At 38.8% G+C, this 13,506-nt stretch overlaps 1 protein-coding gene across 1 annotated transcript in view; it reads right to left on the bottom strand.

The window, feature by feature from the left end:
• The window catches only part of LOC128993145 (uncharacterized), an 83,564-nt gene that overhangs the window by 56,484 nt on the left and 13,574 nt on the right, over positions 1-13,506 (bottom strand). The window contains exons 11-15 of the mRNA XM_054416903.1: positions 7,865-8,057; positions 6,190-6,333; positions 3,074-3,162; positions 2,475-2,646; positions 2,077-2,197 (exon numbers count right to left, since the gene is read on the bottom strand). Of these exons, the coding sequence (XP_054272878.1) occupies positions 2,077-2,197; positions 2,475-2,646; positions 3,074-3,162; positions 6,190-6,333; positions 7,865-8,057 (719 nt within the window). The remainder of the gene's footprint in view (positions 1-2,076; positions 2,198-2,474; positions 2,647-3,073; positions 3,163-6,189; positions 6,334-7,864; positions 8,058-13,506) is intronic.

Genomic DNA, 13,506 nt, shown 5'->3' with positions numbered 1-13,506 from the left:
CGTAACAGACAAAATCAGGTTGAATCAGACTTGGCCCACCTCAATCTATCAAGCAATTTATCGACACAACAAATTACTGTTTGATTGATTATGAGGAGTGCAAACCTTTCTGACTAAAGAAAATGAACTCTTGGGTGTTACAGCAGCTTTGACAGTTGTTCAAAAATGGGATGTTTTGGAGACAGATTAAAATTTAAATGTAAAACCACATTTAATGTCTTATTTTACGTTTAAAAAAGATTATTTTTTAAAGCAATCTTTGTAATCATCGATTTGTTTTAGTCAAATATTATTTTTTTTTTTTACTAACAGCTGGTTGAATGTAATATTATTCTATAGAACTACTAGCTGACCCGGCGAACTTCGTATCGCCTAAGTTATAGGTTTCCCCTAAGACAGACCGATGGAAAGAAATACCGTTACGTTTAATTTTCAAGATGATCTCGTTCGCATCGCTCAATCACGTCCTGGTTGAAGTTCGTTCGCTACGCTCACTCACCTTTGGGTTGGAGCTCGTTCGCTACGCTCACTCACCTTTAGGTTGGAGCTCGTTCGCTGCGCTCACTTGCCTTCAGGTTAGCTCGTTCGCTACGCTAACTCGCCTCCAGGTTGAAGTTCGTTCGCTACGCTCACTCACCTTTGGGTTGGAGCTCGTTCGCTACGCTCACTCACCTTTAGGTTGGAGCTCGTTCGCTGCGCTCACTTGCCTTCAGGTTAGCTCGTTCGCTACGCTAACTCGCCTCCAGGTTGAAGTTCGTTCGCTACGCTCACTCACCGTTTGGTTGCAAATTAGCTGTTGTCATAAATGTAAAAGAAATAATAGTGCTGCACCCTGTTGGTAATCCTTGTAACTTTAATGCTATTGAGCATCATAGAACAGAACCAACTTGTTTAATTGAAACAGCTGTTAAGATTCATTAATTCCATTTCTCATAAAGTTAACATGGGAAACTCCAGAGCCACTGGGGCGGAGCCCTTTTAAGAATTTCGAAACGGGAAATAGTTTACGTCCGATTCGCATACCTACAGAATTTACACACCAAATTTCATAACGATCGGTGAAGTCGTTCCGGAGGAGTTTGCAGACAAACACTGTGACACGAGAATTTTATATATTAGATTAGATAAGGTTTTTAGGGAATTTCCCATATAGGGAATAAGCTATTACCGTAGTACTTATGGTAATATTTTATGTAATGATGAATTTGACACCATTCATTCTTGTATATACAATTTTATATACTAATGAATAAAGATGTTTTGAATTGAATTGAATTAACCCCTGGACCCGGGGCCGATTTATTTTTCGTTTTGAGGTCCCTAGGGGCCAAAAACACCATCCCTTCAAATTCATATATACAGGGTGATCAACTCAAGGAGGCCACCATTGGGATATCGGAAACGGTAAGAATTAGAGAAAACTTTAAATGGGGGACATTCCTTTATTTTTTGTGGCAGTTAAAAATATGATTTTAGTTTTTTGAAATTCAGCCTCCACTTTCCAATATGGCGGCCAACTTTGAAATTTCTTGTGGAACACCCTATATTTTATCATGTTTTCGGATAGAATATACGATTTAAAAACTTTTTTATCCTTGACATTTTTTCGATAAACCCACTCGTTTAGGAGTTACAGCCTATGGAAAAATGACTTCCGGTGTACATTTTACATCATGTAGCTCCTAAACGAGTAAGTTTAGAGCATAATTGCAAGAAGTAAATTAGTCTTAGAATTGCATCTACATTCCTTAAAGACTATAAAATAAAAAGTTTTCCACTTTTCAAGTTTTGCCGCCATTTTTGAAATAATATAATTTATATTTTTAACTAATTTTAAGGTCTTTTTGGAATGTGGATGCAATTTTAAGACTTTTTTACCCTTTGCATTTTCGCTATAAACCTACTTGTTTTATTTACAGCGTGGAGTGAAAATGAATTTTGCACGTTACATACTTTTGGTCGAGTTTTCAACCACGGGGCGAGCTCTAGTTAATAGCTAAAATACTAATCATAAAATTGTTATTGAATTGTTTTTTTCTACCAATTTTGTTAATACCAAAGTACAAATTCTTTTACCTGATAGGTCCCACAGCTGCTTTGAGTTGGTGAAGCTAAACCCCCTGGCCAGTTTAACCAACATTGAAGTGCAATGATCATTGTTTTCCAGAGAGTTTATGATTAACATAATTGTGAAATACTGTAAAAACACAAACACAAAACATTAATCGTGGTACAATCCCCTAAATGTTGCATAGTGATTAAAAGGGTGTTGTGGAAGGGGGGTGAGTTAAAAATAATTGGGAAGTTTGATTGTGAGGTCACATTTCAACCACAACAGCTATTCACAACTATATATTTTTTTATGTGAGACAATAATACTTTAATCAACAAGTGCAAATCAAAAGCCTATATTGTGTTGGTATAGTAAAAAGAAAGCCTCTATCCAATAATTATTGGCTGTTTTATTGACATACCTTAAAAATTTCATCTTGGAACCTAAAGAACAGATCTTGGACACTTGTATCCCTCGCAGCTGCAATTTTACTCAAGTGTTCAAGACCGGGCAGTTCGTGTTTTGACTGTGGATGACTGACAAAGGCCACGAACATCTCTAAAGTCGGCAGTAAAACATTTTCAAACGGGGTACTGAAAAGAAATAGGCAGAGGATTAAAACCAATTGCAAACAAATGAAACACTGATTATCTCACAAGTACTTTATAAATCGCAGTAGTATTGCAATACTTGCAGATTTTTTTAACTATTGAAAAAGATCTAAGGTTGGAAACAAATAACCGTCAGCCTCATGAGAGGATACAAAAATAATAAAAAAGCTTTTGATATGTTAAAACGACTTTTAGACCTATAACAAAAATGAAAATCTTCTTTATTGCTACTTGAAGGGTTTTTGGTTGTTTAAATTGCGTTTGGTCGACCTAATGACAACTGGAAATGAATCTTCAAGGATCATTATCATTATCTGCGCTATAGCTAAGATTTGATATTAATTAAAAACTACAACATTTTGATACTAATAATAGTAATGTTTGCCTACAAATAAATGTCTATGTTTACCATCCAACATTGGACGCTGTAGTCATCAAGGATAGCTGCAGATGGCAATCCGCTGAAGAGAAACTCTTATGGATCAGTGCCAGCATCACCTGTACATCAACAACACATACAGTCACCACTCTACAATCAGTACCAGCATCACCTGTACATCAACAACACATACAGTCACCACTCTACAATCAGTACCAGCATCACCTGTACATCAACAACACATACAGTCACCACTCTACAATCAGTACCAGCATCACCTGTACATCAACAACACATACAGTCGCCACTCTACAATCAGTACCAGCAACACCTTTACATCAACAACACATACGGTCACCACTCTACAATCAGTACCAGCAACACCTGTACATCAACAACACATACGGTCACCACTCTACAATCAGTACCAGCAACACCTGTACATCAACAACACATACAGTCACCACTCTACAATCAGTAACAGCAACACCTGTACATCAACAACACATACAGTCGCCACTCTACAATCAGTACCAGCATCACCTGTACATCAACAACACATACAGTCCCCACTCTACAATCAGTACCAGCATCACCTGTACATCAACAACACATACAGTCGCCACTCTACAATCAGTACCAGCATCACCTGTACATCAACAACACATACAGTCACCACTCTACAATCAGTAACAGCAACACCTGTACATCAACAACACATACGGTCACCACTCTACAATCAGTACCAGCAACACCTGTACATCAACAACACATACGGTCACCACTCTACAATCAGTACCAGCAACACCTGTACATCAACAACACATACGGTCACCACTCTACAATCAGTACCAGCAACACCTGTACATCAACAACACATACGGTCACCACTCTACAATCAGTACCAGCAACACCTGTACATCAACAACACATACGGTCACCACTCTACAATCAGTACCAGCAACACCTGTACATCAACAACACATACGGTCACCACTCTACAATCAGTACCAGCAACACCTGTACATCAACAACACATACAGTCACCACTCTACAATCAGTACCAGCAACACCTGTACATCAACAATACATACAGTCACCACTCTACAATCAGTACCAGCAACACCTTTACATCAACAACACATACAGTCACCACTCTACAATCAGTACCAGCATCACCTGCACATCAACAACACATACAGTCGCCACTCTACAATCACAACCAGCAACACCTGTACATCAACAACACATACAGTCACCACTCTACAATCAGTAGGTACCAGCATCACCTGCACATCAACAACACATACAGTCACCACTCTACAACCAGTACCAGCAACACCTGTACATCAACAACACATACAGTCACCACTCTACAATCAGTACCAGCAACACCTGTACATCAACAACACATACAGTCACCACTCTACAATCAGTACCAGCAACACCTGTACATCAACAACACATACAGTCACCACTCTACAATCAGTACCAGCAACACCTTTACATCAACAACACATACAGTCACCACTCTACAATCAGTACCAGCATCACCTGCACATCAACAACACATACAGTCGCCACTCTACAATCACTACCAGCAACACCTGTACTTCAACAACACATACGGTCACCACTCTACAATCAGTACCAGCATCACCTGTACATCAACAACACATACAGTCACCACTCTACAATCAGTACCAGCAACACCTGTACATCAACAACACATACAGTCACCACTCTACAACCAGTACCAGCAACACCTGTACATCAACAACAGATACGGTCACCATTCTACAATCAGTACCAGCATCACCTGTACATCAACAACACATACAGTCACCACTCTAAAATCAGTACCAGCAACACCTGTACATCAACAACACATACAGTCGCCACTCTACAATCAGTACCAGCATCACCTGTACATCAACAACACATACAGTCGCCACTCTACAATCAGTACCAGCATCACCTGTACATCAACAACACATACAGTCACCACTCTACAATCAGTACCAGCAACACCTGTACATCAACAACACATACAGTCACCACTCTACAATCAGTACCAGCAACACCTGTACATCAACAACACATACAGTCGCCACTCTACAATCAGTACCAGCAACACCTGTACATCAACAACACATTCAATCACCACTCTACAATCAGTACCAGCATCACCTGCACATCAACAACACATACGGTCACCACTCTACAATCAGTACCAGCAACACCTGTACATCAACAACACATACGGTCACCACTCTACAATCCGTACCAGCAACACCTGTACATCAACAACACATACAGTCGCCACTCTACAATCAGTACCAGCAACACCTGAACATCAACAACACATACAGTCGCCACTCTACAATCAGTACCAGCAACACCTGTACATCAACAACACATACAGTCACCACTCTACAATCAGTACCAGCATCACCTGTACATCAACAACACATACGGTCACCACTCTACAATCAGTACCAGCAACACCTGTACATCAACAACACATACAGTCACCACTCTACAAACACAGTTTAATAGACCTTATGAGTTCTTAAATAAAGAATAGTTCTAGTTGCCTGACATATCTATCTGTATTCAAGATATCATGATTGTTCAGAAAGTAAGGAATGTTCCCGTTTGACGCCCATGAAGAGCACTGATAGCACACTTTGTGGCACAGACGTGTTCGCCTCCTCAACGACTGTCTAGCTATCGCAGCTGAAGTGTCATTGTGCTAGTAGCAATATTAATGTTTAAAAAGTTTGCTGCAATTGAAAATCCAGCCAGTTGCAATATGGTTTTTGTTGGCCAGACTCAAAACCTATATAAATTTATCATCAAGGGTGTGAAGTGTACGGAAACAGTGAGTTTTATCCTATTTAAAAATAAAAATTAATTGCTTTGATTGTTTCTGTTATCAAAGCAGTTGATTGTTTCTGGTTATCCTTTGCAATCACAGTCGACCGTGTTAATTACAATTTTACTATCATTTAAATATCGTCCTTTGCAGGATATAAAATCGTTATGCCTCAATTCCCTAAATTTCATACAATAAATTGACAGAAAAATAAATCCTCCAAACTTCCAAAATACAAATAACCCTAAGAATCCACAAGCCGTGTTACCTGTCTGTAACGTGCAATGAAACTCGCATTTGAGTCTGCAGACACAAGATGTGCTGCATTTTCAGCCATTGCCATTCTGACATCATGGTTGTCGTCTTTAATGTATCTCAACCACTTGTCTACGGCCTGCCTCAATATCGGCTCCTGCAACACAGACAGATGGAAGGAGAATGTTTCAAAGTTGTCTACTAGGCTTGCTTTACTAAATGATTGGGAGTCACTGATAGAAAAAAAGATAGCTGCAAATTATTTGTCACTCAGAGGCATTCACTGCAAAGCAGTTAAAATGTGTAGAGGGTTCAACGGTAAGTACGCATATAATTTTATTATCTTCGTTACAGTATCCTCACAATGTTATCATCAGACAATTAGATCTCAGCTTAACCCATTTCCACCGTCTTATTTATTTACCAAAAATTCCAGTATCACTGAAACAATAAAAATAAAAAATATATATTTGAAAATTTTTTATGATTTATAGTATTTTATAGCTGAAAATAATAATACAATTTATATTTTTATATTATTTTGAATTTTGTATGTATATACTATATATGTATATAGGATTAGGATATGTTAACACTATTTCATATATTTCTAAAAAAATAGGTGCTTATACCTGCCTGAAAAAATATTAGACTATTTTATATTGTTCGTAGTATTTTAAAGATGAAAATAATATAAAACATATTATGTGTATAAAATTATGTATTTTATAAGTATATGTATATGAATTTAGGACACTATTTACACTATTTTTCATACTTTCATAAACATTTTTAAATAGCTGCCTGTATTACGTAAATATGAAATCATTCAAGAAACATAATATTTTGATGAACAATTTAAAAAAATTATATGTATGTAAGTATTGTGTAATTGGTATTGTAAGTGTAATTGGTTCATTTTACAAAATATCAAATTTTCAAATTTAATGGCGGACGTACCAGTACATCAGCCGTGAAACTGTACATCACTGACTTGACGTACTGGTACGTCATCCGATGCAAATGGGTTAAGCAGCATTGTCAATTTAAAAACACATAACAAACAGGAATACAAACAGGAATATTTACATTACGAAAAAAACATCAAATAAATATATAGGATGGAGAGGACACAGCTAACTCACCTGATGAAAGGTTGCAGACGAGTCAAAGAACACACAATACTTAATATTTCGCCTCTTTCAGAGGCTTCTTCAGAAGTAGGCCTAGATGGTAGTTACAAGAAGAACAGTTTAAATAGGATGACACAGTTTGAATTCAAAATATCTGAGAGGTTGTCCAATTGACCCCTACACAAAGCACTAAATACAGGCACATTGCAATATTGTATTTACATATAATATGTATTGAAAAGCAAATTTAAAAAAAAAACATCAGTCAACTTTGAGTCGGCGTCTTGCTCAGATTGTGTCAATGTCAAACAGTAGTGTGACACGTTGTTCAAATTTTGTAATTTTTACTTTTAATGTCAATATGCGTGTTTTGTGTATAAACTTCAGCGATTAATACAGCTTCAGCCAAGATTACATGTCTGATGATGGCCTCGTGGTACCGAAATGGCCGTAACAACAGTTACAACTTTTGAGCTGATTGACAAAGGTAATGCCTTCCATTTAGTTACAGCTTAGGGGCTAAATGCAGAGTTTTATACTCCTTTTGTTACTTACAGGTATATGTTTGCTCCACCTCTTCAGAGAAGACGCCACATGTTTTCTCACCGAGTGGCACTTGACATAACGAAGCTTCAAATAACTTTCAAGCATAGCTGTGGCAAAGGAATCTTCAATAAATTTGGTATCTTTAGTGTTACCATCACAAACCCTGCAGTGAACTGTTAGTTCCTCATCTGTTGTGTCATGTCTGAAACATTTTCAAAGTTATGACTACATTTTTATTCTAACACTTTTAAGCAATATGCTACGGTGGTTGATTGGTTTTAATAAGAATAAGAATAGGTGAGACTGGATTTTAAGCTTAAGACAGGATTTTTACAGAACTGCTATGTCCTTCTCTAGTCCTCTTTATATGCTGTAATAGATTTATGAAGGGTATGAAGTAAAGTCAATTGGAACTTAGCATCATTTTCCGGAAATCATAACACAGAAATACAATGTATATTTATCATGGTGACATGAAGACTATTTTGCGACCTGCTTTGACATAAAAATTATCTCCTCCAACGACAGTCACATCTTAATGCTCTCCCGCAATATCAGCAACATCTTAACCCTTTCCCACAACGGCAGCAACAACTTACGTGTATACCACAACAGCAGAAACATCTTAACCCTTTCACATAGCAGCAGCAAGATCTTAATCCTTTCCCACAACAGCAGGAACATCTTAACCGGTGGCAACATCTTAACCCTTTCACATAGCAGCAGCAAGATCTTAATCCTTTCCCACAACAGCAGGAACATCTTAACCGGTGGCAACATCTTAACCCTTTCACATAGCAGCAGCAAGATCTTAATCCTTTCCCACAACAGCAGGAACATCTTAACCGGTGGCAACATCTTAACCCTTTCACATAGCAGCAGCAAGATCTTAATCCTTTCCCACAACAGCAGGAACATCTTAACCGGTGGCAACATCTTAACTCTTTCACATAGCAGCAGCAAGATCTTAATCCTTTCCCACAACAGCAGGAACATCTTAACCGGTGGCAACATCTTAACCCTTTCACATAGCAGCAGCAAGATCTTAATCCTTTCCCACAACAGCAGGAACATCTTAACCGGTGGCAACATCTTAACTCTTTCACATAGCAGCAGCAACATCTTAATCCTTTCCCACAACAGCAGGAACATCTTAACCGGTGGCAACATCTTAACTCTTTCACATAGCAGCAGCAACATCTTAATCCTTTCCCACAACAGCAGGAACATCTTAACCGGTGGCAACATCTTAATCCTTTCCCACAACAGCAGCAACATCTTAATTCTTTCCCACAACGGTGGCAGCATCTTGATCCTTTCCCACAACAGCGGCAACATCTTAATCCTTTCCCCCAGCAGTAGCAATATTTAAATCATATCCCACGGCACCAGCAAAATCCACAATAGGGGCAACATCTTAATCCTTTCCCACAACAGCAGCAACATCTTAATCCTTTCCCACAACAGCGGCAACATCTTAATCCTTTCCCCCAGCAGTAGCAATATTTAAATCATATCCCACGGCACCAGCAAAATCCACAACAGGGGCAACATCTAAATTCTCTTCCACAACATTGTGTTTATCTTCTATAACCCCAGGCCCCAGGCAAAGCAAAATCCCTCTGTAGCAACTCGCTACAAGACAATAGCGCAAGTCACGTGACTTAGGTGTGCGCGCAGTCTCCCCGCAACAAGCACGCGCGATGAGAGGAGAGTACAGTAGTGACGCGCGTGGTGCCAGCAGCAGTTCGATTAGCCCGGATGGGTACTAGCATTAAGACTATGTCTAGATAAGTTCGAAGGGGTTGGGGAAGGGCGTAGGCAAGGGCAAACTTATTTTTTAATTATGTAATTTATTAGGTTCACAAATGGTCGTGGTCTGGAAATCAATATCCCAAATTTAGAATTCACATTTGCTAAATCTAGTTACCTTTCACAAATCAGAATAAGTCCAGATATATATTTATTTCTCTGTTCAATATATTATAATTAGATATATTAAATAACATAAAAGCTGGCTGTGATATGCAGCTAAGGTAATATTGTGCACTTTGACGAGGTAGTTAGCTTCCTTGTACAGTGGTAGCAAAACAGGAGTGCCGATGGAGACCAGGTCAAGTCCCTTTAAACGCACGCACCTCCACAGGTCTCCATCGGCACTCCCGTTTTGCTAACACTGTAGTAGAGTTGAACGACGACAAGAAATGTGCGTGATTGGGTAGTGGTGAGAGGAAGGTATATAGGGCCCAGGTATCTTCATTTATATTTTCATTGATATCTGTAGGACAAATTCCAGAACTTTTCCATAATTCTCTGACTTTTCCAGGTTTTCCTTGACCGTACCAACCCTGTGAAATTCCCCCCTCTATAAAACATTCATAACATTCAGTATCGTGTTTACTTTCTCCTCCTACAAATAGTGTGACACTTGCGTCACAGCGGCGACGCATCACACGGTAAGGATCAGCTGATTGCTGGAGAACGGGGGAGGGGGTAGGAAGCGCAGAGACAGAGGTCAGTCGTGTTCCATAGTCAAGAGGGTGTAGGCGCCATGGTCAAGGGTGGACTCCACCGCCGATTGATAAGTTTTCCTTAGTATAAGTAATATTAAAATATGTTATAATTTTTTTCAGGAAGGGGGGATTAAGGGGTTAGGGAACTATTAATTATTTCAATTATTTCTATTTTCTATTTTTCTATTTTTTAATTATTTCTATTTTTTATTTATTAATTATATTCTCGTACCCTTAAGGTACGAGTGGAGGTTTTAGGTGTTCATTTCCTTATTATATTTGATTGGATGCATTTGAAATTATTAGATCATCAAAATGGCTGTGATATGGATGTGGTTTGGCTCAGTAATTAATTTTAGATCTTTATTATTCAACTCAGAATGTCGTTAGCAACACCAGATTGATTATATTGAGCCTTAACGATCCTTATGAGTCCAGTATCGTTACTATAAACTGTAGTAACACGCTTCAATAATGGTAGCAGAGCAACATAAAACCGCATCTACAGGGTGTCCCGTAACTCTCTGGACACTTGTATATAGCGTTATTCCTTAGGTCAAGACAAACACATTTCACCATAGGAACATGGGTCTGTGGTGTCTAGTTTACCGACTGTCGGTATTTATGTGTTTTTTACAAAAAAACTAATAACTCCTAAACGGTTTGAGATACAGCTTTGATATTTTGCAAAAATGTTAATCTTATTAAGAACTATTATCGTTAGAAATTATACTAAAAAATCATTAACCGTTTCAAAATGGCGGCCATTTAAAATATTTGATGCCAAATTTCACGAAAACCGTTAACTTTACAAAAAAATTGCAAGAGACAAAAAAGTTTGTAAATTTGATGTAGTTTTCAATGATACCTGATTTGTTAAGATTGGATAAATAATAACAGAGAAACGTGTTGTTTTCTAAATGTATGACCACTTTTCTCCATTTAAACAATGCTAATACTCCTTTTACGTTGTTTAGCGTTGTTTTTTAGTGAGTCGGTGGCTCAGTCGGTAGCGTCGCGGACTTCGGGCCCAAGGCAGCGATGTCGTGGGTTCGGATCCTGGTCACTGCCGATAACATTTTATCAGTACAGTTCACCTTTGTACTGTACCGGCTCACTCCTTGCTTTGCTGTAAACGATCCACGCACGGGCGCTTAGTCTATGTGGACGGGCAAATGCAAGGTTAAAAGAGGCCGCCAACCTCTTTTTTAAAAAAAAAAAAAAAAAAATATTCGACTTAGGGTTAACCGACGAAAAAACAGCCCTAGTGGCTATTTTGCCGAAAACCGACGGTCAGCTAAGATCAATATGGATATCAGCCATTGCTAATAAGGTGTCAATAGCCACATTGCGCGACCAGATCATCGAAAGGTTTTTACCAGACAGAGCTAGGCAGCAATTGATTTCCAATTCGATTTACTGCACCCAAGGACGCAACGAGCCCCTTAGTGACTTCATTACCAATGTGCAGAATTCAGCCGAAATTTTGATTAAATCCAACGTCAACCTGTTAGATATAATTCTCACAGGGATGAACCCAGCAAGCCAGGCCAACTTGGCAGGATTTCCGGCTCCTAGGACAGTAGAAGAGTTGTTGCATTTAATACCACGAATTGAGGTAATCAGAGACTCGGAGCGTAATACGGATAGGCCGCGCGTCGAAAATCAACCAACAGATCAAATTTTCCCAGACAGGCTGCATCGCCAAGGACGAATTGGAAATTCAAATCACGCGTGGAGAGGGCATGAAAACCGAAATAGCGGCGCAAGCCAAATGCAATTAGGGCAACCGCGATTTCCTTATAGACCCAACACAGTGCGATATGGCACAAATCGACCAAACGACAATCGTATGTTTAGGCCACGTCAAACGTACCAACAACAATTTCCATGGTGGCGACGACCAACTCAACCTCAAAACCAATTCTGGGCGCAAGGTAGACTTAACGATCAACGCCAGGCGTATCGACAAACACAACCAGGTGTTTTTCAGCAATCAAAACCATCAAAACTCCAACCTAGGGCAGTGATAGGCGCGACCCAACCTCACAAGTGCCAAGGCGCCGAATCAAACGCCGAAATAAAGAGTAGTAGTACAGATCATAAATCAAAACATGCTCCAAGAATTCCAAAAATTCATTTATGTTCAATTCCAATTAAGTTTAGTAAGTACACAATCAAAGCGTTGGTAGACACAGGCAGTTCCTTCACAATAGTTTCTCAGGATTTTTTTCAGAAAATTAAAGATTTCAAATCAGTTGTAAAATCCATAGAACGAACCAAAGATTTTGCAGTAGCGGCGAATGGAGATAAGATTCAATTTTCAAACATTGTAAATTTACACTTCAAAATATCTCTATTATCTTGGAATCATGGTTTTATGGTAGCACCAAATCTGCCATACTATAAACTGTAGTAACACGCTTCAATAGTATGTATATGGAGAAAGTATTGTTTTTAAAAAAAAATTAGTATAATATTGTCATTTAAACTCAAACATAATGGTACAATCCCCAACGCTGCAAAAAATACGGTTCAAAAGTTATTGCGGCTTTAGTGATTTTGTAAGGTGCCAAATTTTAAGGGGGGTAAAAACGTACTACGAATAAATGAACATCAGAACTTACCCGATTTTTAACCACAAAAGCCTACTCCGAGGCCTATGTGTTGGCCATAGCTTGGGCTATGGGCCAAAGAACGTAGGCCTACTTTTAATAACAGTGAAGTACACAAACACACCCACAACGATATATTTATTCATAATAGCACTTCGTTTCACATAATAAAGTTAAAACGACCGATTTTACGAATATTTAACGCCGATGACAACATCACTTAACCTTGAAATGGTGTTTGTTGACCAACGACAGACGACAACTAGACCGGCTCAACAGGTGAATTTCCGATCAGCTGTTGGCTAGTTCTCAAACTCACCACCAGAGCGATTAAGCCTCGAACGAGGAAATCATGATTTGAGCCGGACAAGTTTATTCGCTGTTTGACCACCGACTAGCTCGCACGAGTCACGAATACGACAACGACACTACGATAGATATTATTACGAAGGTTAGCTACCATACTAGTTAGGTCCCTTTTTACGTTTTACGTTATTTCTGTGTTATCTTACGCATACTTTAC

The sequence above is a fragment of the Macrosteles quadrilineatus genome, unplaced genomic scaffold (assembly GCF_028750875.1).
Source record: "Macrosteles quadrilineatus isolate MER2022 unplaced genomic scaffold, UCM_ALF_1.0 Scaffold_4__1_contigs__length_99947679, whole genome shotgun sequence".
In the NCBI taxonomy this organism is placed as follows: domain Eukaryota; kingdom Metazoa; phylum Arthropoda; class Insecta; order Hemiptera; family Cicadellidae; genus Macrosteles; species Macrosteles quadrilineatus.
The sequence above is the reverse complement of the archived record's forward strand: the minus strand, read 5'-3'. Positions and strand labels throughout refer to the sequence as shown.